This window comes from Bos taurus, chromosome 6 (assembly GCF_002263795.3).
Source record: "Bos taurus isolate L1 Dominette 01449 registration number 42190680 breed Hereford chromosome 6, ARS-UCD2.0, whole genome shotgun sequence".
Lineage (NCBI taxonomy): Eukaryota > Metazoa > Chordata > Mammalia > Artiodactyla > Bovidae > Bos > Bos taurus.
The window spans coordinates 45826785-45854617 of NC_037333.1; the positions used below are offsets into that span (position 1 = coordinate 45826785).

Below are 27833 nucleotides of genomic sequence, written 5' to 3' on the forward strand. Positions count from 1 at the left end.
AAAGACTAGAGATGGCTTCCTTGTATATTTATATGTAATCTTCAACCTTAGTATGATCAGCATGAAATCAGAAGCAGGGGGAATATTCTATCTCGTGACTTTCTGAGGTTTAATTTTCCCTTCTAAGTTTGAAGGCCTATCAGGATTGTTGGTGATAGTTAAATGAGAGCACATATAAACAGATATATTCTATTTGTTGTGTGCTTGTCTATTTTACTGCATGAGGCTAGTTTAGGATGCTATAGATATAAAAGTTGTAATAAGAGCTTCATCTAACTTTATGGAATCAGGGAGTGGAAATATAGAAGATAATTTGAGAAGGCAGTGGACAGCATTTGTCAATGAATTCCTTGTGATGGAAGTCAAGAATGAGGGAAAGTCAAAAATCTAATACTTAATAGAGACCACATGTCTTTAGAAAACATGCCTGTATAGATAGATGTTGATGAGAGAGGAAATGTTAAGAATTAAGTTGCTGCAATGGAGCAGCTGATCTTTAAAGAACTGTGCCCTTCTTCTTTCTAGTTAGACAAATGATAGAGGGAAGTTGACTAGCCAGTTAACTAGTAAATTTATAACAGAACAGCTTTGCAGTTTGCCTAATTTGAATTCATAGCATAGCAAGATATTAAGTAAATATATAACCCGAATAACCCAAACTGTGACAGTTAAATCTATACCTGCCAAGAGGTCTTAACCTTTGTTTTCCTCCTTGCTACCGTCAAACTCCCAAGGCTTTTGCCTCGTCTTCTAGTGCGTTACTACTTTAAGTTACTGATGTTCTATATTCTTCATGTTTTTTGTATTTTTTGTTTTTTAGTCACTCAGTCGTGTCCGACTCTTTGCGACCCCACAAAGTCGCAGACCCCTACAGTCTGGCACTGTAGTCTGCCAGACTCCTTTGTCCATTGGGATTCTTCAGGCAAGAGTATGGGAGTGGGTTGCGATGCCCTCCTCCAGGGAATCTTCCCAACCCAGGGATCGAACCCAGGTCTCCCGCATTGCAGGCGGATTCTTTACCAACTCAGCCACCAGGGAAGCCCTAATCACTTCATAGTGATTCTCAATTCAGAGTCTTTCTTGTACCTGTGCTGAGCTGAGGCTCCTCAGATGGTTGATGTTTTATTAGGCTGCCTGTAGAACTACCCACCGGAGAAGGCAATGGCACCCCCCTCCAGTACTCTTGCCTGGAAAATCCCATGGACAGAGGAGCCTGGTAGGCTGCAGTCCATGAGGTTGCTGAGGGTCGGACACGACTGAGCAACTTCACTTTCCCTTTTCACTTTCATGCATTGGAGGAGGAAAGGGCAACCCACTCCAGTGTTCTTGCCTGGAGAATCCCAGGGACGGGGGAGCCTAGTGGGCTGCCGTCTCTGGGGTCGCACAGAGGTGGACACGACTGAAGTGACTTAGCAGCAGCAGCAGCAGCAGCAGCAGCAGCAGAACTACCCAAGACAAAGTATCGTGCTGTTAGATTTTTGTACCACCAACTTCGATTCCTCTGTATTGTGTATTTCCCTTGCAGAGCCCTGTGGCTTCCTTGTGAAGCTTGTGGGAGCAGCTACAACGAGCTGCTGGGCCTGGCTTTTTGGTCTAGCAGTGTATGAAAGCAGCTCGACAGGTTAATGGCTCAGATAATCTTTATAAGCTTTGAATTGTGGTTAAGACCACTTCTTCAGAGTGGTTTTTGGCTTTACCACAAATGTAGGTTTGAGTGTTATAACATGACATGTGATAACAGAAAGTTAAGTTACAGTTCAAAAGAAATGTATTGTTTTGGGTATAAACACTCAAGCAGGAAGGCATTTCCTTATTCATGCAGTGGTGTATAAAAAATATCTGGAAATCTTTTCTTCCCCATCTGAACGTACAGATTTTGATCATTTTATTTTTTGCTTATTGATAGTCTCCCTTCACTGTCCTATTTTGCATGTTTTAAAATTACAGTTGCCATCTTTTTTTTTTCCTTTAGGGTCAGGCTTCTTTAAAATAGTTTAATTCCTTGTAAACTTGAATTATAGCCTTTCCTTTATGAATTAGACTTTTGGCTGCTGCTGCTAAGTCGCTTCAGTCATGTCTGACTCTGTGCGACCCCATAGACGGCAGCCCACCAGGCTCCCCCTTCCCTGGGATTCTCCAGGCAAGAACACTGGAGTGGGTTGCCATTTCCTTCTCCAATGCATGAAAGTGAAAAGTGAAAGTGAAGTCACTTAGTTATGTCTGACTCTTAGCGACCCCATGGACTGAAGCCCACCAGGCTCCTCCGTCCATGGGATTTTTCAGGCAACCGTAAATGTTCTGGTCTGCTTTATTTAAAAGGAAAACAAAAGGCAGATATCCTGCAGAATTCAAATACTTTAAAACCAAACTGTATGTTAGAGGTTTGACTGTTTAAGAAATTGGCCAGTAATGGTTTAATAGAGGTTGGACTGGTACAGAATCTTTATGTTAATAATTTTGACTAACAGAAAATGTTAGTGTAGACATAGTTTATAGTATAAGTGCAGACATAGTATATATATATATATGTATATATACATACATACATATACATACATATATATGTGTATATATACATAGACATAGAAGATGTTTATGTATTCTTGATCCATTTCAACTCAGAAAAAAAATGTACTTTGCAAAATTATGATTGGTGATGTAGACACTGGTCATGAGCAATGTAACATATTTATTGTCTTTGTGCAAGAAATATGAAAGTAATTGTCAAATATTTGATGTACGTATATGTACAGACATTCATGTCTGTTTATGTATATGTATGCAGTAGTTAAGGTATGGCTCCCACAGCAGGTGTCTTTAGATTTCCTGAGTTTTACGTATTTACAGCTTTCGAAGAGAATTTTTTCACTTTCTAGCAGTCAAAGACAGAAGAATCTTTTACCCTTATGATTTAGTCAGTAGTTGAAGTATTGGAAGGGTAATGAAAGAAGGTTTCCTTTCTGGTTTCTTGTTGACCCCTCACTTAAGCAAAACAAGTCTATACTATATCATAGAAATTTTTAGGATCAGTTAGTACACTTTATAGTCTTTCATAAAAATTGTATCTCTTCATATGTTAGTATCTAGAATTGAACTGTACTTGAATTCTACCTTATTGCAGAATGTATGGAAAATCATGGACCTTATACTGTAGTTACATTTTAAACCAAATTTACCATTATGTGAACAAGGCAAAGTGGTTTCTAAGCAGATTTTTCTCGTCTGTGTAGTAAGATTGACGTGTGTAAAGTGAGATGTTCGTGCATAGTACGTAGGTAGCCTGCTGCTGCTCCTGTCGTGTATTCTGTGTGGATAGGGACCGTGTTCCATTTGCTGCTACATGTTCCAAATGTCAACTGCAGTTCCTAACATACAGTAGGCCCTTAAATGTGTGTTAAACATTAAAGAAAGAACAGAAATGAGAATGTTCAAAACAATTATGCCACACTCTCTCTCTCTCCTTCCTCCTCATCTTGGTTTTAGGTGAGAGAGGCAAATGAAGCCAATTTAAAAGTTAACAATAGGAAAGTTCTAATCCTACTACCCATTCAGCATTTTTCTGTGACACTGCATAACTAGTGACTTTTAAAAAATGCATACTCTGGGGTAGATTTGCCAAACAGAGGACCACAATTGATCCTGATTCTTTTGCCTACTAAAATTAGGGAAGAAGACTAAATTCTGATTTGCAGTTTAGATGTAGAGAAGACCAGTTTTCAGGACTTAAATCCTTATACTAACCTTTGATATGAAATACATATATTCTGGAATGATGTAGCTGAGGACTGGAAATCACCACCTTCTAAAATCTGATGTTAAAATAGAATTCAAAGACAATAGAAATAAAGTCTAGGAAAGAACTTTTTTCCCAGAACCATCCATTCATTTGAAACACTTGAATGTTAATAAATCTGGATATATATTTATAAATTAAAGTAATATACCTACAGAAAAACAAAGCACACAAATCATAAATGTACAATAAAGTAAATTTTCACAAAGTGAATGTAAATGTGTGACCATCACAGAGATGAAGTTACAGAATATTACTCGTTCTTCCGGATCCTTTCATATAGCTCCTCCTGGTGTGTGTGCCTCCCTCTCAAAGGTCACCTGTATCCTGGTGAACTCTGTAGTTTAGTTTAGCTTTTCTTTTTAAAATTTCATATAAAATGGAATCATATAATTTTGTACCTTTTTGAGTCTGGCTTCTTTTGCTATTAGTCAGTGTTATTGCCTGTGTAGTGATAATTTGTTCACTTTCCTTGCTGAATAGCACAATGCTGTATGATGATTCTATAATTTATCTGATCGCATGATGATTCTGTAATTTAGCCGATCCTTCGACAGTGGTCATTTGAGTTTCTGATTTGGGATTATTATGTCTGATGATGCTGTGGACATTCTTCTACATGTCTGCTGGTACTCATATATACACATTTGTGCGGGTATAGCATTTTTATTATTTTTGAACATCAGCAATAATAATCTCAAGTCAACAGGCATATATTTTAAGCTATTGTCAGTGGTCTAGCAGTATTGCTACATTCTCAGGTGTACTTTTATTAAGGAAAGATTATGGGCCTTCATGTACCACCTAATTGCATGATACTGCTTCTGAGGCTATTCCATTCCATGGGCTGAATCAGAATTAATTTAGGGAGAGGCCTGTTGGACCTAACTTTTACAGGGAAATACTATTTTTTTCTACTCGTATTTTCTTCCTTGTGATGGGAGCTAAGTATTACAATGCCAGGGTTCTCTTTACCAAGCTTACTCCTTTGATTCCTCGTTGTTGTTCGGTTGCTCAGTGGTGTCCTGATTCTTTGTGACCCCATAGGCTGTAGCACGCCAGGCTTCCCTTTCCTTCATCATCTCTTGGAGCTTGCTCAAACTCATGTCCATTGAGTCGGTGATGAGGTGATTCCTCACTAGGTACTTGGAAAACTTTATTTGTAGGATATTAGAACTCAATATGGGCTTCCCAAGTGGCACTAGTGGTTAAGAACTGGCCTGCCAGGGCAGGAGACATAAGAGATACGGGTTCGATTCCTGGGTCAGGGAAGATCCCTTCGAGAAGGGCACCCCAGCCCACTCCAGTATTCTTCTTGCCTGGAGAATCCCATGGACAGAGGAGCCTGGTGGGCTACAGTCCATAGAGTTGCAAAGAGTTGGACACGACTGAAACAGCTTAGCACAGGACTCAATATAGAGCCCAGCTTTAAAATTGCAAGGTCTTCTGGCTTGGTAGTTTTTTTTTTTTAAAACTGAAAATTACCTATTTTTCCATATTTTGTTAATTCTGTGGAGGCAAAAACTTACTTTGACGGCCTCCTGAAATGTAGCTTATTTGTCTTCTTCATTGTTCCCCACTAAAAATCTCTTTGGTCCTCTCTGCTATATTCAGGCTTCCCTACCAGAAATCATTGATGGTTACTTCTTGGGGATCTGATCTCTCGGTTTTAAATACCTGTACTGAGCAGTGGTTAAAGGAGAGCTAGACCCCTTCTAAGATAAATGTATTGCACAGTAAATGTTGTATACGTTTTCAAGGATAGAAGAACCCAAGGAAATCAGGCAAAGAAATCCTATTATGGATAGTTGTATTCTATGGCTTTCAAATGGAGAAGGCAATGGCATCCCACTCCAGTACTCTTGCCTGGAAAATCCCATGGACGGAGGAGCCTGCAGTCCTGTAGGCTGCAGTCCATGGGGTCACTAAGAGTCGGACACGACTGAGTGACTTCACTTTCACTTTTCACTTTCATGCATTGGAGAAGGAAATGGCAACCCACTCGTGTTCTTGCCTGGAGAATCCCAGGGACGGGGGAGCCTGGTGGGCTGCCGTCTATGGGGTCGCACAGAGTCGGACACGACTGAAGTGACTTAGCAGCAACAGCAGCAGCATGGCTTTCAAAAAAAAAAAATCTCTTTTATTGGCATCCCTCTTTCTTTCGTTTTTAAGTCTCACTTGGATTGGAAAGGCCATTTCAAAAGATGAGAAAAAAATAATAACTTCTAATTAATATCAGATTTCTTTCTTCCTGTGAAGAATTTTCAAATGACTTCAGAGAACTGACAACCTTAACATCTTTGGCAGATGTTTTGTGGAGGAAAAAAAATCTTCACTGTTTATAATTTGAGGTAGGGGTGAGAAGTCAGTGGGGAGGTGCAAAGGCAAAAACTATGTGACATCTCATGTACAAGCTGCTTTCCATGATCACTTGGGATTTTCCACAGGAGATGTTCAAACCAAACAGTCTTTGAGGGATTGTTTGCATGCTGTCTGTGCTGCCCTTCCTTAGGAGGTATAGATTCTAGGAAGAACTTCTCTTTTTCCTTTTCTATCCTTACCTTGATGGTAGTAGGAACCACTTATATATTATACATATACTCCTCATGTTCTTCTTTTGTATGTCTTGGCACCCACTTGTCTGTTTTTTCTAAGTTGTACGGCAGCCACTGTCACTTATCCTGGCAGTCACATAGGATACCCCTCAAAGCTGAGCCAATATTCCTCATTAAACCATAGTTTAAGGCAAAACTAAATACTATTAGAAGGGCAAAATATATATAAAACATGAAGTTTACCATTTTAATCATTTTTATGTGTTCAGTTTGATTAGGTACATTCACATTACTGCACAACCACCATCACCTTCTGTCTCCAAAATTTTTTCTTCTTCCCAAACTATACCCATTAAACAGTAACTCTCCATGCTTCCTTCCATACCCTCAACCATGGTGATAGTCACTGGAAACCACCATTCTACTTCTCTGTCTTCTGAATTTGACTACTCTAGGTACCTTGTATAAGTGGGATCATAGGATATTTGACCTTTTGTGTCTTATTTTAATTTAGCGTAATGTATTCAGGGTTCATCCATGTTGTATGTAACTTGTGTCAGAATTTTTTTTAAGGTGGAATATTTAATTGTATGTGTATACCACATTTATTCATCCATCAGTGGGCATTTAGATTATTTCCACCTTTTGCCTGGTGCGAATAATGCTGCTCTAAACATTGGTGTACAAGTATCTGTTTGAGTTACTGCTTTTATTTCTGTTGGGTATGTACCCAGAAGTGGAATTGGTAGATTATGTGTTAATTGTACGTTTAATTTTGGAGATACTGCCATACCATTTTATATTTCCACCATAATACCATACCATTTTATATGTCCACCAGCAGTGTACCAGGGTTCAAATCTTGTTGTTTTTTGTCAGTTTTGATAATAGGCATCCTGAATGGTATGAAGTGGTATCTTTATGTTTTTGATTTGCATTTCCATAGTGATTAGTAATGTTGAACTTTTATGTGCTTATTGGCCATTTGTATATCTTCTTAGAGATATATCTCTTCAAGTCCGTTGGTGGTTCAGTTGTGGTGGTTTAGTTGCTAAGTTGTGTCCGACTCTTGCAACCCCATGGACGGTAGCCTTCCAGGCTCTTCTGTCCATAGGATTCTCCAGGTAAGAATACTGGAGTGGGTTGCCATTTCCTTCTCCCGGGGATCTTCCCAACCTAGGGATCAAACCCAGGTCTCCTGCATTGCAGGCAGATTCTTTACCTACTGAGCTAAGAGGACAGTCCTTTACTTATTTTTAAATCAGGTTTTTGTTGAGTTCTTTATGTATTCTCAGTTTCTTTGTGAAATGTAGAATTAATTATATGTATTTTAAAGCTATATAAATGTGTATTTGTTTTGAAGGCCTTATTTCAATTTTACCATATTAGTTAGAGTAAATAATACTCTGTAATCCAGCCTTGAAACAGTAGTGGTGTTTCATCTAGTACCTAGAACTCTTAGGTGCTGTACACTTCTTTTTTGGTTGCACTCATGGCATGCAGGATCCTGTTTCCCCAACCAGGGACTGAACATGCACCCCCTGCATTGGAAGTGTGGGTTCCCACTCACTGAACCTCCAGAAAATCCCTCGGTCTGTACACTTACGAACCTTTTAAATTCTTATAAGAATTCTGTACAGAGATACTTTTATCTGTGTTTCAAATTGAGAAAACTGAAACAGAGAGTTTAAGTAACTTCTGCTCCTTTGCTTTAAAGTTAGGGTGTGAACTTAAACAACCTCACTCCTGAGTCCATGCCGGTACGGTAATATGCGGCTACCTGTCCCATGACCTGTATTTGTGACAGATTGTGTGTGCTCTTATCAGATGACACTTTTCACCTCTTAAATATTGCCTTAAAAGGCAGTGCGTAAGATCAAGTCAGGTGTCTGAAGGAGTTCTTAGCAAAAATTGAATTCTTTTGCAGAAATTAAACAGATGGTTAAGGTTGCTGCTGCTGCTAAGTCGCGTCAGTCGTGTCCGACTCTGTGCGACCCCATAAACGGCAGCCCACCAGGCTCCCCCGTCCCTGGGATTCTCCAGGCAAGAACACTGGAGTGGGTTGCCATTTCCTTCTCCAATGCAGGAAAGTGAAAAGTGAAAGTGAAGTCGCTCAGTCGTGTCCGACTCCTAGCGACCCCATGGACTGCAGCCTTCCAGGCTCCTCCGTCCATGGGATTTTCCAGGCAAGAGTACTGGAGTGGGGTGCCGTTGCCTTTTAGGACCTCTTTAAACTTCTTTAAGTTGCATTATATTTTCCTATGTGGAAGTGTATGCTTTCCATAAGGGTGTGAATTTCTTTATTTGGATCCGGCATATTTTTTTCTGTATTATTTCCCCTAGGGAAATTTGTTTACTGAGAACATTTTGTGGGGTAAAATTTTAACTTCGATGTTTTTCTCAGTTTTTATTTTAAGCCACCCTTCTTCTAGACTCAATATATGAGTGGCCTTAACTGATGTTTAGATATGCAGTTTTATTTGGCTGTTTACCTAAGCCAAGACTAGCTAGTAATGAATAAAACATCTGCCAGATTATATATAATACATTCTAGAGCAGAATGGAATTCTTGCTGCTGCTCATCATTATCACTAATACTGATAATTAGTGGAAATGGTGTATATATATATATGTGTATATGTGTGTGTGTATTATTTTATATACACACTTGGGGAGGGGAATGAAAATATATATCTCATTTTTTCATTCAAAATTAATGCTTCTGGGAATTCCCTAACAGTCCAGTGGTGGCAGCATGGCCAAAAAAGGAAAAAACTTAATGCTATTAATTGGATAGCTCTTTTTACTTTTTTCTTTTCTTTGTGTTTGGGTCTGTAGGCATGATTGTGAGGTGCTATGTGTAACCAGCAATCCATTCCTAATTATCATGGATTTAAAAAAAATTTTTTAATACAAATGATGCTTTATTGCATATCTTTGTATACAAATTTTTGCATAGTCAGATTTGTCTACCTATATAATAAATTTCCCGAACAGAGAGTGCTAGAGATTCAAAGGAATGCACATCTTGAATTACAATAGACACTGCCAGGTGTCTTCCAAAAAGATTGCACAAATTTAAACTCCCAACAGTGCATGAGAGTTCCTGTTTCTCCACTTGTACATCAACACTGGGTGTAATCAAACTTTAAGTCTATAGCAAGTTGTCATAAGAACATAAGAGCTGTGCCAGAAAGCCGGCCGTGGAGCCTCTTATCGCCGCCAGTGAATGTCTCTGTTGTGGCCACCAGGTTCTGTGGCGATTAGTGTTATGCCAGCACCTAGATCAGGTTAGTGCTTCTCTGATGGTGGCCTTTTTTGTTTTGATATAATTTCAGTTTACAGAAAAATTGCAAATATAACAAAATATTACAGAGAAGTTCAGCCAGATACTTCATTTATTAACATTTTACCACATTTACATTATCCCTCTGTGTATCTACACACACACACACACACACACACACACAATCTTATTTTTCCTGAACCTTTTGAAGGTAAGTAGACATCATTCCCTTTTCTTTCTAAACACTACAGTGTTTCTAAAATTAAAGACATTCTCTTATTTAATGCCTGTATAGCTATCAAAACTAGATATTAAAATTTATATGATCCTATTTTCTAATCTACCATTTTATGCAGATTTTGTCACTTGTCCAAATAATGTCCTTTTCTAGCAGAAGTAAATTCTGGATATTCTGTTGTATACAGTGATCATGTTTCTTCAGTCTCTTCTAATCTGAGCAAGTTTCTCATTTTTTTGTCTTTTACAACCTTGGTGCTTTTAAAAGTGTAATCCACTTATTTTGTTGACTCTGCCACAGTTTAGGTTTGTTATGTTTCTTCTTGTTTAGCTTCAAGTTGTGTTTTTGTCCGTGAAATTACAGAAATGATACTGTGCTCTTACCATGTTAGGAGGCATTTGATGTCAGTTTGTCCTTTTCAGTCTTTTGGCATGAAATTGGAGTAGTTGTCCAGCATCTTACTGCTCTCTCTTGTTGAGGCCATAGATTTTAAGACATATACTTTTCATATAAGGTCTTTATATGTGATGTTAATGGATGCCAGGGTTCTCAACTCAGCTGTGCTGTCTGGGTTGTGAGGCTTATGGCTATCGCAGATTTAACTGGAACAAATCCCTCTGCAGGTATGAATTTTAGGAAAATCACCTTTTCCCTAACCTGATGCTAATTTTGGAGATACCTCAAAAGCCAGATGCAGAGAATAGCTGAAAACGATGGTCTCGGTCACTCCTAGTTTGTACCTTTCCACTCTGCCTGCTTCTTTACACAGAGTGATGACAGGCTAACAGAGTTTGCTGTTGTTTTAATTGGGAGAAAAAAAAAGGTAGAATAAAGGGATTTTAAAATTAAGGAAGCAGTGCCTTTCAGATGTTCTGTGCAGCATACTAGTAAGAAGGGGAGCATGTTTCTTCACCTGGTGGGGCCAAGTGTGGCACGTCTTTGAAGTCTACCCCATAGGATATTTGTTCTAATAGAAAATATTTAGTAATTGTGATGGTTCAGGAGAATGCATCGTGCCTTGATTGTCTTTTTTGTTGTATCCAAGACCACTAGTTATACCTTGACAGGTTTTGAGCATTATTGCCATTAAATACAGGTCTTAAGGTAAGAGTAAAGCTAAAAATTGAATTGTGACAAGGTGTCACTTGTCTTGCTCAAAGTTACTTGACTCAATACATAGACTGTTTTCTGTCATAAATATAGAATGAAGGTTTAGAAGTGAAGATGTTACATATTTACTTGAAATATATTTTTAGATTGTTCCAATATTAGTCTTTTCAATCATATTCAATAAGTATAATGTCTATTTCTAGCTTTTTAAAAAATAAATTACATTGATGAACATCTTTGAATATATACCATTGTCCATTTGTCTTAATTGAATGTAAGTGCCATAAGGGAATGGATTTTATGTCTCTTTTGTTCACTGATGTATACCAAGTACCTATACTCGGTACATACTGGGTGAATGAATGAATCTGAAGACAAAGATGGTATATTATGTGTAGCCTTTTCTAATTAGCCTCTTCTGTTTTGGTGAGTAGATTGCTCAACAACTTTCTGGTACGTATTGCTTTGTTTTTCATATTATATGTTAGCACAGACTATGATGATCACGTATATCATCTATGTGTTTCTTTCTCCTGGTGGAATGATCAGGCATGGATTCTTGAGGGTATCAATCAGGTTTCCTTATTTTTCCTTCGTTAAATGCTGTTTCGTTTCACTGTCTTAAACCATGATTCAAAAATTCTGGTACTTTTTTTGAACTGTATACCACCTAGAGAAGATTTGGTATGAAGTGAAGTGAAGTTGCTCAGTGTCCAGCTCTTTGCGACCCCATGGACTGTAGCCTACCAGGCTCCTCCGTCCATGGAACTCTCCAGGCAAGAGTATTGGAGTGGGCTGCCGTTTCCTTCTCCAGGGGATCCTCTGGACCCAGGGATTGAACCCGGGTCTCCCGCATTGTAGGCAGATGCTCCATTATCTGAGGCACCAGGGAAGCCCGACAAGTGTATAAAACAAGTGTACTTTTCTCAGCTTGCTGTTCATTCAGTGTTGTATTTACATGAAGTTCGACTTCATTAAGAGTTTGGATTTGTTCATGCTCTCTTCAGTGTTTCTTGAGTTAATAATTTATTTTAATTTCATTTATCCATTAAGCAGAAAACTTGTGAAATTCAGAATAATAGAGGAAATTACTTTTAGTTCTACACCCAAGGGCAGAATAGTTTCCCACATGATTTGAGCTGGCTTTTGCGTCTGTAGACTCAAAAGTTCTAATATCACTAGACAATATCCTAGCAGAGTAATTACTAAATTGTTCTATAGTCAAAGTTTTTTCTTTTCTTTCCATACCTCACCTTTTGGTTTTTGACTTGATTTTTCTCGTGTGAAGCATCTGTTAGCTAGAAAAGGTGTTAAGATGGTAAAATTTTGATAACTTTATCGTGTTTATCCTCAATACGTTGGTGGTCATATACTTCCTTAAAAGATTGGTTAATATAGAAGAAATGCGTCTGTTGTGGGGGAAACAATATTACATGTCCACCATGAGCAAAACAGAAGTAAAAGAAGTATGCAAAGTTCAAGTCTTTTACTTACTTGAAAATTCTAATGGTTTGGAGGATATGTGGGAACCTTGTATGGGTAGGAAATATATTAAGTGATTGATGGAAACTTTTGAAAAATCTTCAACACTGCCAGGTGTATGAAAACCGATACAGTTATAATAATAATTTTCCTAACTCTGTTTTGAGTAAAAGATGATTGTTATATTAAAAAGGGAAAGCTAGTGAAGTTAAAGTAAAATGAATTTGCTAGCCTAAAATTATACTTACAACATATACTTTGGACAGTCTAAGCTTTCTTGAGCCATGTGTTATATGAGCATAACTAACTAGTGATGGCACCTAGGTTTGTGTTTTATTTGCCAGTCCCAGTCTGAGGGAAAAGCATACAGAATGGAAGAGGGAAAGGACATAGGTGTAATCAACTTTACATAAACTAACCTTTGCTTGTTACTTAAAAAAAACTCCAGAATTATAACTTTTCTTTCAAATATATAACAGGATTTATATTATCATGATTAATCAAAATATGCTTTATATAGTGTACATAAAATTTGAGAAACCTATTCATGCAAATGAGATATTGACAACCTATAGTATCAGAAAGATAAACTGGATAGCAGTGATTCTTCGTACAGTGAGGAATTAACTCCATATTTGATAAAATCAAAGGTGTCCCTAGATAGTGAAGGATTTAGGGTTTTGTTTTTGTTTTGTTTTTTGCATTTTTACTTGTATCATGCACATCTTATGAAAGTGTCTTACAGAAAAGTGGTCTAAACTTGACTGATCCGATTTATTTCTGATTTTCAGTTGTCAACACATGTCAATAGACATCTTGTTTTAAAAATAGATTAGAAGTAAAGATAAAAATTTTGTAGTGTCCTTACTCCCTACTGCAAAATGGAGGAATAGGACTTAATCTTTAAATTATAATCAGTCTCTGAGTAATTGTTACCTGACTTGTCATTTCTGCTGAAAACTGTTATTTTGATTGTATAATATAAATACTACATCATGAATTTTCTTGATTCACTCATGTTTAAAGATGGGCCTTCTTTCTGCAGAAGATAATTCCTGAAGTGTTATGTATTATACATCAGATCAGTAGAGGAAAGTGGCTCTTGATAAGTATAGGGTGCATATAGTATCTTGGTGTAAGTTGATAGTTTTAAATATGTAGATCTATGAATTTAACTGAATAATTAGAATCTAGTTCAGTTGTGAGCTTCAGAGTTATGCATCGTGAACCTACTAAACACTCTTATGAATTTCTCAGAAAACTCATTTTCTTTTATTTTTGATAATTAAATTTACTTATTTTTAATCGAAGGATAATTGCTCTAAAATATTGTATTGGTTTCTGCCATAGGTCAACATAAATCAGCCATAGGTATACCTATGTATACCTTTCTCTCTCTTTTGAACCTTTCTGCCACCTCCCTCTGCATTCCACCCCTCTAGGTTGTTACAGAGCCCTAGTTTGAGTTCCCAGAGTCACGCAGCAAATTCCAAGTGGCTGTTTTACATAGGATAGTGTATCTGTTTCTGTGTTACTGTCTCCATGCATCCCACCCCACCTTCCTCCCCCCACCGCCTGTGTCCATGAGTCTGTTCGTTCTCTGTGTCTCCATTGCTGCCCTGCAAGTAGTTTCATAGGTACCATTTTTCTAGATTCCATATTTATGTGTTGAAACACGATGCTTATTTTTCTCTTTCTGACTTTCATTCTGTATAATAGGCTCTAGGTTCATTTACCTCATTAGAACTGACACAAATGCATTCCTTTTTATGGCTGAGTATATTCCATTCTATATGTGTACCACAGCTTCTTTCTCCATTCATCTGTCACTGGACTTATAGGTTGCTTCCATGTCCTAGCTATTGTAAATAGTGCTGCAGTGAACATCGGGGTACGTGTGTTCTTTTCACTCAGGTTATATGCCTAGTTGTGGGATTGCTGGGTCATATGGTGGTTTTATTCCTAGTTTTTTAAGGAATTTCCATAGTGACTGTATATACATTCCCACCAACAGTGCAAGAGGGTTCCCTTTTCTCTACACCCTCTCCAGCATTTATTGTTTGTAGATTTTTTAACGATGGCCATTCTGGCCCTTGTGAGATGATATCTCACTGTAGTTTTGATTTGTATTTCTCTAACGAGCAGTGCTGAGGTTCTTTTCATGTATTTATTAGCCATCTGTATGTCTCCTTTGGAGAAATGTCTGTTTAGGTCTTTTGACCACTTTTTGATTGGGTTGTTTGTCTTTCTGGTATTGAGTTGTATGAGCTGCTTGTATATTTTTGGAAATTAATCCTTTGTCAGTTGTTTCATTTGCTGTTGTTTTCTCCATTCTGTAAAGAATCTGCCTGCTACGCAGGAGACCCGGGTTCAATTCCTGGGTAAAGAAGATCCTCTGGAGAAGGGAATGGCAACCCACTCCAGTATTCTTGCCTGGAAAATTCCATGGACAGAGAACCCTGGCAGGCTACAGTCCAAGGGGTTACAAAGAGTTGGACATGACTGAGCGACTAACACTCTCCATTCTGAGGGTTGTCTTTTCACCTTGTTTATAGTTTGCTTTCCTGTGCAAAAGCTATTAAGTTTAATTAGGTTTCACTTGTTTATTTATTTATATTTATTTCCATGATTCTAGGAGGTGGGTCATAGAGGGTCTTGCTGGGATTAACGTCGATTGTTCTGCCTGTTTTCTTCTAAGGGCTTTATAGTTTCTCATCTTTCATTGACATCTTTAATCCATTTGAGTTTGTCTTTGCATATGGTGTTAGGAAGTGTTCTAATTTCATTCTTTTGTAGCTGTCCAGTTTTCAATGGCACCCCTCTCCAGTACTCTTGCCTGGAAAATCCCATGGACGGAGGAGCCTGGAAGGCTGCAGTCCATGGGGTCGCTGAGGGTCGGGCACGGCTGAGCGACTTCCACTTTCACTTTGCACTTTCATGCACTGGAGGAGGAAATGGCAACCCACTCCAGTGTTCTTGCCTGGAGAATCCCAGGGACGGGAGAGCCTGGTGGGCTGCCGTCTATGGGGTCGCACAGAGCCGGACATGACTGAAGCAACTTAGCAGCAGTTTTCCCAGCATCACTTATTGAAGAGACTATCGTTGTCACATTGTATATTCTTGCCTCCTTTGTCAAAAGTAAAGCGCCCATAGGTGCGTGGGTTTATCTCTAGGCTTTCTATCTTCAGGAGACCCATTTTATTACCCTTCTCCCATTCTATTAGATACAGTAACCATTAGGTTTAATGAGATCAGTAGAAGTGTGATGGCATATGCATTAAAGAGAGGATTGAGTTTACAGACACTTACTGAAGATACTTTATTATACACTGAAGAAGTGATTTATCACTTATAAGATTTCTAACTTTCAGATAGCACCCAGATAGAACAGTACATCATTTTGAAATACTGTTCAAGCTCAGCAGGCAAATCTCTTTTTCATGTTTTCTATGGGGGCAGGAGTGATGTTGCACAAGCATTACTATATGATTGTTGACTTCATCTAATGGGTAGTTCCAAAAAAGAATGTAGGCAGATATTTGAACCAACATTCAGTTGATTTAATCTGATTTTTAAAGCATTCCAGAGTACCAGAAAACAAAATTTGCTTTTGAATTTTGAGAGCAGTGGATCTTATTGGTTATATAATAGACCTATGTTAAATTATCTGTTAGATTCCAAAGGATGTGTGATGATCAGAGTTATTAGCTAATATGGTTAGTATCATGATTCTAACTGAAAAGTTTCATCTCATTTGTTAGCTGTGTCTCTCTAAAATTTCCACCATTTTAAGCTCTTAGATACTCTCTACATTCTTTGCTTCTCTTTATAAAGTGTGACTCTGTTCTTAAATATATATATATGCAAAGAAGTAATTTAAAGATTGTCTTAAACTTTTGGGGTTTTATACTAAATCCGACCTAGTGAGGAACTTTTTAATTTTAATCATATGCTGCAATGGTAAATTTAATCAGTCTCATACATTAAAAAAAAAAAATCTTTCCTGTGGAAAGTTTCAGGAATAGATTTTTGCCTTTAATTCCATAATTGGAATTCACATCATAGATTAACCAGTAGTTCAGTGTTTTAAAGCCTATGTCCTTCAGCACCCTTGTTGATATTACTAATAAATCATTGTGTTTAAAGTGGACCATCCTATAGGATAAAAATCAAAGAGGATTACTTATTATTAATCCTTCTGACAAAAACTTGGGATTATTTACTCGTTTTGGGGTGCTGTTTCAGTTATAGCCACTTTTCAGTATTTTAGGGTTAACTGAAATACCAAAATATTCAAGGGAAATTTCTTATAAACCAAGTTCATAAACAGTGTCATAGAACATTAAATTACTCAACAGAATGAACTACATGGGATTTTAAGACTTTTGTCATCAAGTTAATAATTGTGTGAAATACCACAAATATAGAACTCTTTTAGGCTTCTCAAACCTATAACTCGTTATGAACAAGTCACTTAACCTATTTATAACTGCAGTGTGGCTTTAAAAAGAAAGAAAAATTCTATTGATCTTTTTTCTTCAAGTGCTGTGTACCTCTGCCATGTCTTTCAGAAGACCTCATTTTTTATTTCAGAGGAGACAGGTCATCACATAAGGATTAGTTTCTTCTTCTTCTTATACTTGTTTATCTTTGTTAATATCACACTTAATATCTTTAGTTATTTTGGCTTAACTTTTATAACTAGAAAACAGTAATAATTACTAACATTTACTAATAATTAATAATTCCAGGCATTCCAGGTGTTCTCTGTGTCTTCTGTATATTAGTTAGCACTTTTAATCCTTCAGCAACTCCTTGAGGTAAGATGAGGAAGGAAACTGAACTAGAGAGTCAGATAACTTCAGGGCTGCTCGGGAAATAAACACTAAATCATAGATTTGAATTCAGCTAATCTTACTCTTGGAGTCTCACTTACCACTCATGCCGTATTCTAATTCCAGCCTAAATTGTGCTTATCTTTGCTTGGGCTTTTTCTCTTTGCCCTCTCCCAAACAATGTTACTGTCTTTCAGTGGTTCTATGCTAGAATATTTAGCATATTTCTTTTTGAAGGGCCATATATTATGAACTAATTAATTAGTCCACATCTAGGCTTAAATCTTAACTCTGCCTGCCACTTAGTTTACTTTGTGACATTGGGCAAGTTGCTTTATACGTCTTTAAAATGTGCCTTCCAGAATTATTTTATAATGGTTAAAAAGGGTTAACAAAAGATATAACATAATGCTTGCCACATGGTAAACATCTGTGAGATCTATACCCCCTTGGGCTCTGAGGAATTTTTTGAGTGCTGCAGATTATGTGAGACTAGAAGATCATCTTTTGTTGGGTGTTTTAGCAAGGTGTCTCTGGGAAGTACCCTGCTATCCTGCTCTCCTCATCTAATCAGTGTAATACACACTCAGCGTGTGGATGTGTCAGGCCTACCTAGGGTCTGTTGTTTTGTTTAGAAACAACTTTAAAGTCTGTATTTTGTTACTACTGCGTGTTGGTATTTACTGGAGGCTTTCTTTTTACAGTGCTCTTTAGTAGGGTTGAAGTGTAAGTCGTAAAGGAGGTTTCATGGTGCCTAAAATACTGTGGAGTGTGCATTTAGCCTATTTAATTTTTTTTTCTTATTTCTTCTAGAAAATTTGGTGAGCGGCCTCCACCTAAACGACTCACTAGGTAAGCGTTATATTAGTCTTTTACCCAAACATTTTATGAAAGTGTTAGATCCTGTCATTTTGGAAACTCAGGTTTTATTGAAAAGAAGTTACTCACATAATGATATCTAGATCATAAGCCTATTTCCATTTTCCCTTCCTTTTATCACCCCCTTTTCTCTCCCCATAAAACAAGATAAGATGGTACAGTTCAAAGGGAAAATGAAACCTTTCAAGGTTAATATTGAGTATTATATAGTTAATGTGACAAGGACTACAGCATAAGGATGGTTTCCTTTATCTAGTTTCATTAGGAAATCACAATTTGTTGATTACAACTGGGACTTGAAAGATACTTAAATGCTTTTAGAAAGAATTTTAAAACAGATTTTATACATTTTAATGAGACTATAAATATTATACTGTTCTAATTATATAATTTTTACAGTGTGCATTTTAATTACATGTTAAATTTAAAAGTGTTGGTCTTGAAAATACTTTAAAAAATTTCTGAGAGCCAGTGATTGTAAAATAAAAAGTAAGATGCTCAGTTCCACAGCTATAGTCCTGGAGATAATGCTACCCTGCCTTGTTAATATCTTTCAAGAAAATTGTATGCATGTATAAACAGAGCTTGTCTTTTTTTTTTTTTTTCTTTTTAAAGTCTAGCATCATACTCTTAGCAGTGTTCTGTTAACTGTAAATCTTCTACCTTGGTCTCTTTAGTGTCTTCATAATTTTTCATTGTCTTCCGACCAGTCTTTATTTAATTCACACAGATGGCCATTTGGGTCATTTCCACATTGTTGCCATTATTAAAAAAGCTGTTTCACTCAAACAATGATGGGGACCTGCCAGAAGGACACACAAAAGGAGCCAGTTTGAAGAGGCTTCTTTTAGCTAAATCATGGACACTTTGGTCATCAAAATAAATAATGACAATAATAGATTGGAACCCATAAAATAAAATGACAGTTTAGAAGAGTATGCTGAGTTAAATACTTAAATAAATGGAGGAAAGGAGATAGCTTCTCTTTACAGAAGAATTCCACCTAATAAATGTAGAAGAAATGATGAAACTAGGAAACCACACATTGGCAACCACTACAGTGATTGTCGTCTCAGGCTAACGTCATCAATGGATGTTTAAACTACTGGTTTAAAGTCTGATGAGAAACAGCTTTTTTATAGTGTCTAAGCATATCTCACGAAGTATGTGTTAACTATGAGTTCAATTCAGTCGTTCAGTTGTGTCCGACTCTTTTCGACCCCATGAATTGCAGCACGCCAGGCCTCCCTGTCCATCACCAACTCCTGGAGTTCACTCAGACTCACGTCCATCGAGTCAGTGTTAACTATAAAGAGAGCAATAGTAACATGACAGGAAATCTGACAGACACCACCTTAATTAAGTGTTCTAAATTAACATCACCAGTAATGGACAGATAAATTCCACATGCATCATGAAGAATCACAGTATAGCTTTGGTGTGATTCTTGCCAAAAATGCATAAGCTTAAATCTAAGCTTAAGGAAACCGTCAGACAGACACAGATGGAAGGACATCCTATAAAGTAAACAGCATTTACTCTTCAAAATTTTAAGATTACGAAGAATAAAGTCTGCAAAGAACCAGAGTAAAGGAACCCCAAAGGTCACAACAGCTAGGTTACACATGACAGATTTAACTAAACTGGACCAGGAACAAATTTTTCTTGTGCTCTAAGGATGGAGTTGCCAAACATTTTCTCTAATGGACCAGATAATGAAAGTGTTAGGCTCTTTGGATCACACTGAGTTTGTTGTGACTCTTCAGCTCTGTTCTTAAGTCCCCAAATCATCCATAGACAATATGTAAATGAGTGATGTGTCCATGTTCCAGCTCAGCTTAATTAAAATAACAAACAAAATGGAGGCTATCCTAATTTGGCCTGAGTTCAGAGTTTCTCAAGGCTACTTCACACTTCCACCCCCCAGTAAAGGATATTAGAGGGACAGTTGGAAACAACTGAATAAAAATCTATTGCCGAAGTATTGTATCAGTCATAATTGCATGTGATTGTATAAGACAATGTTTTTTTGGCAATAAACACAAGTATTTTGGGTAAAGTGGTTTTATGTCTATAATGTGCTCTTAAATGGTACAAATATGGTAAAATGTTAACATTTGCTAGTCTGAGGGAAAAGGAGACTAGGAATTGTTTGTACCACTTTTGTAACTTTATATCTGAAACTCAAAATTTAAAAATATTTTTAAGGCATTTTTCAGATCAAGTGGGTTGGGAAAATATAACTTACCTCACAGGTCAATGTAAATATATTGTCAACTACTTGTTTTTATATATCTTGAAGAAATTCTAACTGGAATTTGTTTAATTCACATATTAGGCATTTTGAAATTTAACATTATTTATTAGATAAATGATATTATTAGATAACTGTTTTCATTTCATTACCAGCAGGAATAGGTTTGAGTGACTCCTAACAATAAGATATATTTTGATGAATAATTGGGGTTTCCCTGGTGGCTCAGAGGTTAAAGCGTCTGCCTGCAATGCGGAGACCTGGGTTCAGTCCCTGGGTTGGGAAGATCCCATGGAGAAGGAAATGGCAACCCATTCCAGTATTCTTGCCTGGAGAATCCCATGGATGGAGGAGCCTGGTGGGCTACAGTCCACAGGGTCGCAAAGTGTCGGACACGACTGAGCAACTTCACTTCACGTTTCCATAAAAATAGCAATCAGCACAATATATAAATGTTATAAATAAATATAATAAATGGTAATAATATAAGGAAAGGAGGTTTTCCTTTCCTTAAGTGTATACAATGATATAATTAGGTCCCATCTACTTTATCATGGCTTTCCATTTACCTTTTAAGCAGTTTTTCCTGGTTAGAAAATTTTAGTAGATTTTAGGACTTCTGCTTCTGGCCAAGATGGAGTAACAGGGACTGGAATTACTCTTCAGCTTGGAACAACTAAAAGCCTGGACAAAATATATGAAACAGCAGTTTTCAAGATATTGGATGGCAGGCAAGAAAGGACAGTGAGCCTTGAGAGACAGGAGACAAATGAGGTGAGCCCCAGCTTAGTGCCTGGAGAAAGTTTCCAGTATATGATGTAGGAAAGGGAATCCAGGTTGAGCCTGGTAAGCACCTTGAGTTGTGGAGATGAACTGGGAATGTAAGGAGGCTAATTAAAGTGGTCAGAATTCTTTGGGTGGGGAACTGGAGAGGAAAGAGCTATGCAGAGTTTCAGAGATCTTTAGAGGGTCCTCTCTAGTCTTGAGCTGAGTATTAAACAACACATGTGTGAGTAAACCAACCAAGGCTGGGGGAAGATAAACCTAAAGAATTAGAGGAAAGAATTCCTAGAGCTCTCTCAATTCTATGAATTGTGCCTGTTGCCAGTAGTCAAAGTGGGGAAAAAAGCTCATAATTCACAGTGCATCAACTAGAGTATTCAGAAGAGTTTGGTTTCAGTGGTACAAAATTAGGCCTAAACTAAATGCTGCTCTGGTTTCACCTAAAAACCTTAAGCAAGTTTGAAAGGATCAAACATTTTCTAAATAACTTAATTTAGAACTAGAACAAAGCTCAGGAATATTTAAAAATGGAAAAATATGCAGCACTCAAAAAGATGGTAAAATTCATTGTGTCTTAACATATGGTAAAAATAAAAAATGTAGGAAAATGGTTCATAATGAGAAAAACCAGTCCATTAAAACCAACCCAGAAGTGACACAGATGATAGAAAAAGGCATTAAGACTGTTAATTACATTTGTCTTCTTTATGTTTAAGAAGCTAAGATCAGGACTGTACAAAATTTGTGTCAAAGGATAAAATGGTAAATATTTTTGTGGCCTGAACAGCCTCTGTTGTAACTATTCAACTTTATTGTATCGCAAAAGTAGCCAGACACAATGTCTAAATGAATGGACATTACTGTATACTGGAATATAACTTTATTTCTACTATAGGTGATAGGTTGCATTTGGCCTATAGGCTGTAATTGCAGATCCCTGAGCTGGAAGAGAGATTGGAAGTTAAATAAAGGACATGGAAGATTTAAAAAAAGAGAAGATCCAATTCACATTTGTAGAGATGAAAACTAAACTATTTAAATGAAAAAATACACTTGTATTAATTACAGATACATGCTACCGAAGAAATTAGTAAACTTGAAGGCATACTAATAGAAGCTATCCAAAATGAAGCACACAGATAAAATGTCTGAAAAATATCATTAGTGAACTGTATTTTATTTTCAAATGGACCAATACACATGTCATTGAAGTCATTGAAGGGGAAAGAAAGAAAAAGAAAGTGAAGTTGCTCAGTCATGTCTGACTCTTTGCGACGCCATGGACTGTAGCCTGCCAAGCTCCTCCATCCATGGGATTTTCCAGGCAAGAGTACCAGAGTGGGTTGCAAGAGATAATGAGTGAAAATTTTCTAAATTTGCTGAAAACTATATAATAAAACAACAATTCTAAAACTCAGTGAACCCCAAGTGCAAAAACTATTACCGTTTATTTCTGGAAACACATCATCATCAAACGGCTTAGTTCAGTTCAGTTCAGATCAGTCGCTCAGTTGTGTCTGACTCTTTGCGACCCCATGAACCGCAGCATGCCAGGCCTCCCTGTCCATCACCAACTCCTGGAGTTCACCCAAACCCATGTCCATCAAGTCGATGATGCCATTCAACCATCTCATCCTCTGTCGAGCCCTTCTCCTGCCCTCAATCTTTCCCAGCATCAGGGTCTTTTCAAATGAGTCAGCTCTTCACATCAGGTGGCCAAAGTATTGGAGTTTCAGCTTCAACATCAGTCCTTCCAGTGAACACCCAGGACTGATCTCCTTTAGGATGGACTGGTTGGATCTTCTTGCAGTCTAAGGAACTCTCAACAGTCTTCTCCAGCACCACAGTTCAAAAGCATCAGTTCTTCGGTGCTCAGCTTTCCTCATAGTCCAACCCTCACATCCATACATGACCACTGGAAAAACCATAGCCTTGACTAGACTGCTTAACCACAGTGATAAAGAGAAAATATTAAATGGAACAGAGAAAAATGATACATTATATACAGAGGAACAAAGATAGCGTGACAGAGGTTTTTCATCTGAAACCTTGCTAGGAAGAAGAGGACAGTGGAACAAGAGTATTTAAGTTCTCAAGGGGGGAAAATATGGCAACCTAGAGTTCTAGACCCAGCAAAGGCAAAAACAAAGACAGTTTTCAACATAAGAAACTGAAAAGGAATCAATCATAAACAGGCCCGAGCTATAAGAAGTGCTGCTGCTGCTGCTGCTAAGTTGCTTCAGTCATGTCCGACTCTGTGCGACCCCATAGACGGCAGCCCACCAGGCTTCCCGTCTCCGGGATTCTCCAGGCAAGAACACTGGAGTGGGTTGCCATTTCCTTCTCCAATGCATGAAAGTGAAAAATGAAAGTGAAGTTGCTCAGTCTTGTCCGACTCTAGCGACCCCATGGACTGCAGCCTACCAGGCTCCTCCATCCATGGGATTTTCCAGGCAAAAGTACTGGAGTGGGGTGCCATTGCCTTCTCTGTAAGAAGTGCTAAAGAAATCCTTTATGCAGAATGATAAGGAATTTTGTATCTCTGGGAGTGTATGGAGGTTGGAGAGTTTAATTCAGAGTTTCTTTCTTTTAAAAAATAATCTTTTAAACCTATCCTCTTCTCATCCCTGTCTTCCAAATTAAGCAGTAGTTTAAAAAAATACATTGTTACTTAGAGGATGATCTTTTGGATAGTGTTCTAAAAGTACTATTTTACTGATACAGAGTTATTTTTGATTAAGTATAGTTAATACTATGTACTGTTAAGCATTTCACTTTTTAAAAATACTACATTCTTCTGGATATATAGATGAATACATATGGTAGGAATTGAATGCTAACTCTCAAGGGCATCCCACTCTCTTGAAGATAGTCCCCTTAATGTGGATCACAGATATAACTGACTTTACTTGACTGTGGATTAAAACACCAGAATAACCAGGTTTTATACTGAGATACAGAAACAACTGGCATGGTTTTCTGTGGCCTATAGTCAGTTCAGTTCAGTTGCTCATCATGTCCAACTCTGCGACCCCATGGACTGCAGCATGCCAGGCCTCCCAGTTTTTCTCAAACTGTACTCTGCAGCGCTCTGAAATGTTTGCAGGTGTTGGGTGTATGTGTGGAATTACTTAATGCAACAAAAATAAGTTTCTTTACCAGCAGACAGTTCATGTTGGAACCTTTATTATTTGGATTTTACAAGTGACAGAAATCCAATTTGAGGAGTACAGAGACTGATTCCGTTGGTAAGGGTGACAGTTTAGACCTTCCATCTTTGTGGGCCACCATTCTTCTTGAGTATTTGGAATTGGCTATGGTTAGTTCCCAGCTCAAATGCCTTCCCCACAATCCCCAGCCCCCAACACAAACACACACGCGCGGGTGCGTGCGCGCACATGGTTTAAATCACTTACGCACCCTTTGCCGCAGTCATGGCGGCTTAACTGAATGCGGTCAGGAAGTAAGGGTTCTATTTTCAGATGATTAGGGGTTAGCACCATTAAGGATATTCTTTTTTGAATTTTGCTTGCAATATAAAAAGTACACATTTATAAAGGCAAAAAGAGTCAGAAGGTTGACAAAGTAATAATTTAACCATGTCAAATTATAATGGCATTTGCCATGATTTCATGTTAGTAAAAAATATTGATAAAAATTTCTGCTTTTCTAAACATTTAAGCTAAATGTGTTTTAAGTAAGAAAACTCAAAAATAGTTGCTCCATACTCTTCTTCAAATAATTTTTAATTGGCTTCCATTCAGAATGAATATTTTATAAGGAATTATGGAATGAATTAAAGAATACATAAACTTCAAAACTTGTTAAATAGTAACTGTTAAAACAGATTATGAGTTTCAGCTTTATTGTCACTGTTTTTTTTTTTTTTTTTTAATAATTCAGCAATACAAAGTAGTAATTCTACTGGTAAGGTCCTTATAGCACCTATATTGTTTTCAAATAAAATTTCCCTTGTTCTTTCTTAAAAAGACATTGGATGATTTTCTCATCTTACTGTTGGAAGGAACAATTTTGGTTTTCTTTAATCCACTTATTTTCATCCCAGGTAAATTGCCCCACCCCTCTGATATTTGGCAATATCTGGAGACATTTTTGGTTGTCACACATTGAGGAAAGGTGTTATTGGCTTCTAATCGGTAGAAGTTAGAGATACTGCTAAACACCCTCCGGTGTGCTGTACAGCCCCCTCACACCAGAGAATTGTTTAGCCCAGGATGTCAACAGTGCCTAGATTGAAAACCTGTTCATTTGAAGACACTCTATTCTGTTTGAGTGAAGAGCATATGGGCTATCACTTCATGGGCTTTACTTTTTAATTGTGTTTCTTTTGAGTATATTACCTTAATTTTTTTTAATGGCTCTTTAAGGTACGAAATAGAACTATCAACCTACAATTGCCAGAGAACATAATTTTAATGTTTGATATTCTATTAACAAACTGGATTTTGTCTTGTTGAAGAAGATGTTTGTTAAATTGTTACTACAGAACAACTATTATTAAAGTTTTTAGTGGCTTTTTCAAGAATTTGTATTATAAATATGAAGGGAAAAGACAAGGAAAACTGGAGCTATCTTGCATTCATCATAAATATGTTGAGATCTGTACTCTTTTGTCATGATGACGTTGTGAACAGTTACTTCCAATATGAGCAGCTAGCATGATAACCAGTGCCTGGGAAGTAATGGGCTCTCAATAAATCTTTAATGGGAAGACGGATAAAAGTGTAGCCTACCTGTTACGCTTGCAGAAACTCGTGCCTTGCAAGTCAGGTGGGACACCTGATCCTTTACCTCCTGGTCCCTTCCTTTCAAGTTTGCTGTCAAATTTAAGTGGAAGTCTTCCAACCTCTACCTCCTGCCTGCTTCCTCCTGCTGTTCTAAGAAAATAATAATAATAGGTAGAGTTGCCTGACCCTTGATATTTGTCAGATTGTGGGGATACTTAATTTAAAATATTTTTCACAATATGAGCTATTAATGTCATTTTTTTTTAAACAGGTGAGAAAACTCAGGCTCAGTAATTGATAAGAGTTAAGATTCAGACCCCTGTTTTATACCAAAACTGGGCTCATAACCAGTGCAAAATATCTAATAATATTAATTTTGTCTTCAAGAGCCAGACTGCCTAAGTTTGAATCCTGAGACTTCAGTGTCATTTTGGAAAGTTACTTAACTGTTCCTCCATTTCTAAAATGTGTCTGATAGTGTGTCTTAGAGGCTTTGCATACTGTTTGGGATGACAAGGGAAAAGCCCTGACATCTGACACACTAAGTAATTGCTAAATGATATAATAGAGACTATAATGCAAGTAGAATCCAGTATGGGGAAATATATTTGAAATTGCTTCTTAAAATTTTTTTTTCAAGTATATTGCAACTATTCACATTTTATGCCAGTGACTGGACATCTGTGTCAGTTTTGTCAAGATACTGACCTTCTGGCTTAGCTTTTGTTTCCTTATCTACCTTGAACACTTTGGTCAGTCATATGACTTAGTCGCGCCTCAGATCCCGTATTATCCTTATCCTCTTCATGCTACACCACTTGTCCACTACCCAGCAGGTTTGAGAATGTGCTGTCTATTCCCTTGGAATGTTAGTGGGAATTGTCACTATCATTTATGAATTTCAACATTAGCCAGTCCTTCAATACAGATTTTCAGTCATTTACATTGTCAGCGTCTTTCTCCATTCCCTAGAGAGTATTTTCAAATATCAGTAGTACCTATGGCCTTCTTCTGACCTGTTAGGCATCACAGCAGACTCTCATTTTACAAAAATTGGTAAGACTTTTTGTTAGCTGGTGGCTGACTTCTTGCTAAAATTAGAGACTTATACCTTTGCAGCATCTCACTCTTGATTGTTAACTTTTTTTGAGGTTGTCTCCTTCCTTAGCATCTCATAGACAGTTTCAGTTCTACCCTTACTGGTTCTTCTTCATTTCCTTTTATACATTTTCTTCTTGACATTCCTATCACTGTGTTTTCTTTCTCAGAGATTTAATTCCCTTCCATGGCTTTAGTTGTGAGCTATATACCAATGAACCCTACTTTTCCAGCCCAGATCCTTCTCAGGAACTACAGGTGGTTATTTCCAACAACCTACCAGCTTGGAGTTCTGGGGCATTTCAGAGTCGACGTTTGTCAAATATGATGGAACTTATTATACACTTGCCTCTCCTGAAACAAAACACTTAAAAGTTGTCTTCTGTACTATCTTCTATTACCTCTTCCTTAGTGTGTCAGCCTTATTTCAAGTTTGTCTCTGTGCTTTCTAAAGTCCTTTCCCTATTTCACCACTAAAATTAACTGAAAAATAAAATTGACTGTATGTCTTAAAAACAAAAAAACCCTTAAGATCTTACGTTGCCTTTTCTGTCCATTGAAAATCCAGATTCCACAGCATGGCGCTTTTTCTTTTTTTTTATGATTTTGTTTCTTTAGTTTTAGCTCGTGAGATTTTGGATCTTCATTACTGCATGTGGGATCTTTTTGTTAGTTGCCTGCATGTGAAGTCTTAGTTGCAGCATGTTGGATCTAATTCTGTGATCAGGGATCACACTCCGACCCCCTCCTTTCGGGCCGCTGAGTCTTAGCC

At 37.4% G+C, this 27833-nt stretch overlaps 1 protein-coding gene across 8 annotated transcripts in view; it reads left to right on the forward strand.

Moving 5' to 3' along the window:
• Window positions 1-27833, forward strand: part of RBPJ (recombination signal binding protein for immunoglobulin kappa J region) — a 242058-nt gene that overhangs the window by 180867 nt on the left and 33358 nt on the right. For 6 of the 8 annotated variants that reach the window (XM_005207810.5, XM_024993462.2, XM_005207811.5 and 3 more), the window contains one exon: window positions 18113-18151. The exons of 1 other annotated variant lie outside the window; for it this stretch is intronic. In XM_005207810.5, coding sequence (XP_005207867.1) covers window positions 18113-18151 — 39 coding nt within the window. Of the gene's footprint in view, window positions 1-18112; window positions 18152-18184; window positions 21207-27833 lie in introns of those variants that run through there. One more of the 8 variants, XM_005207812.5, reaches the window with a different exon arrangement.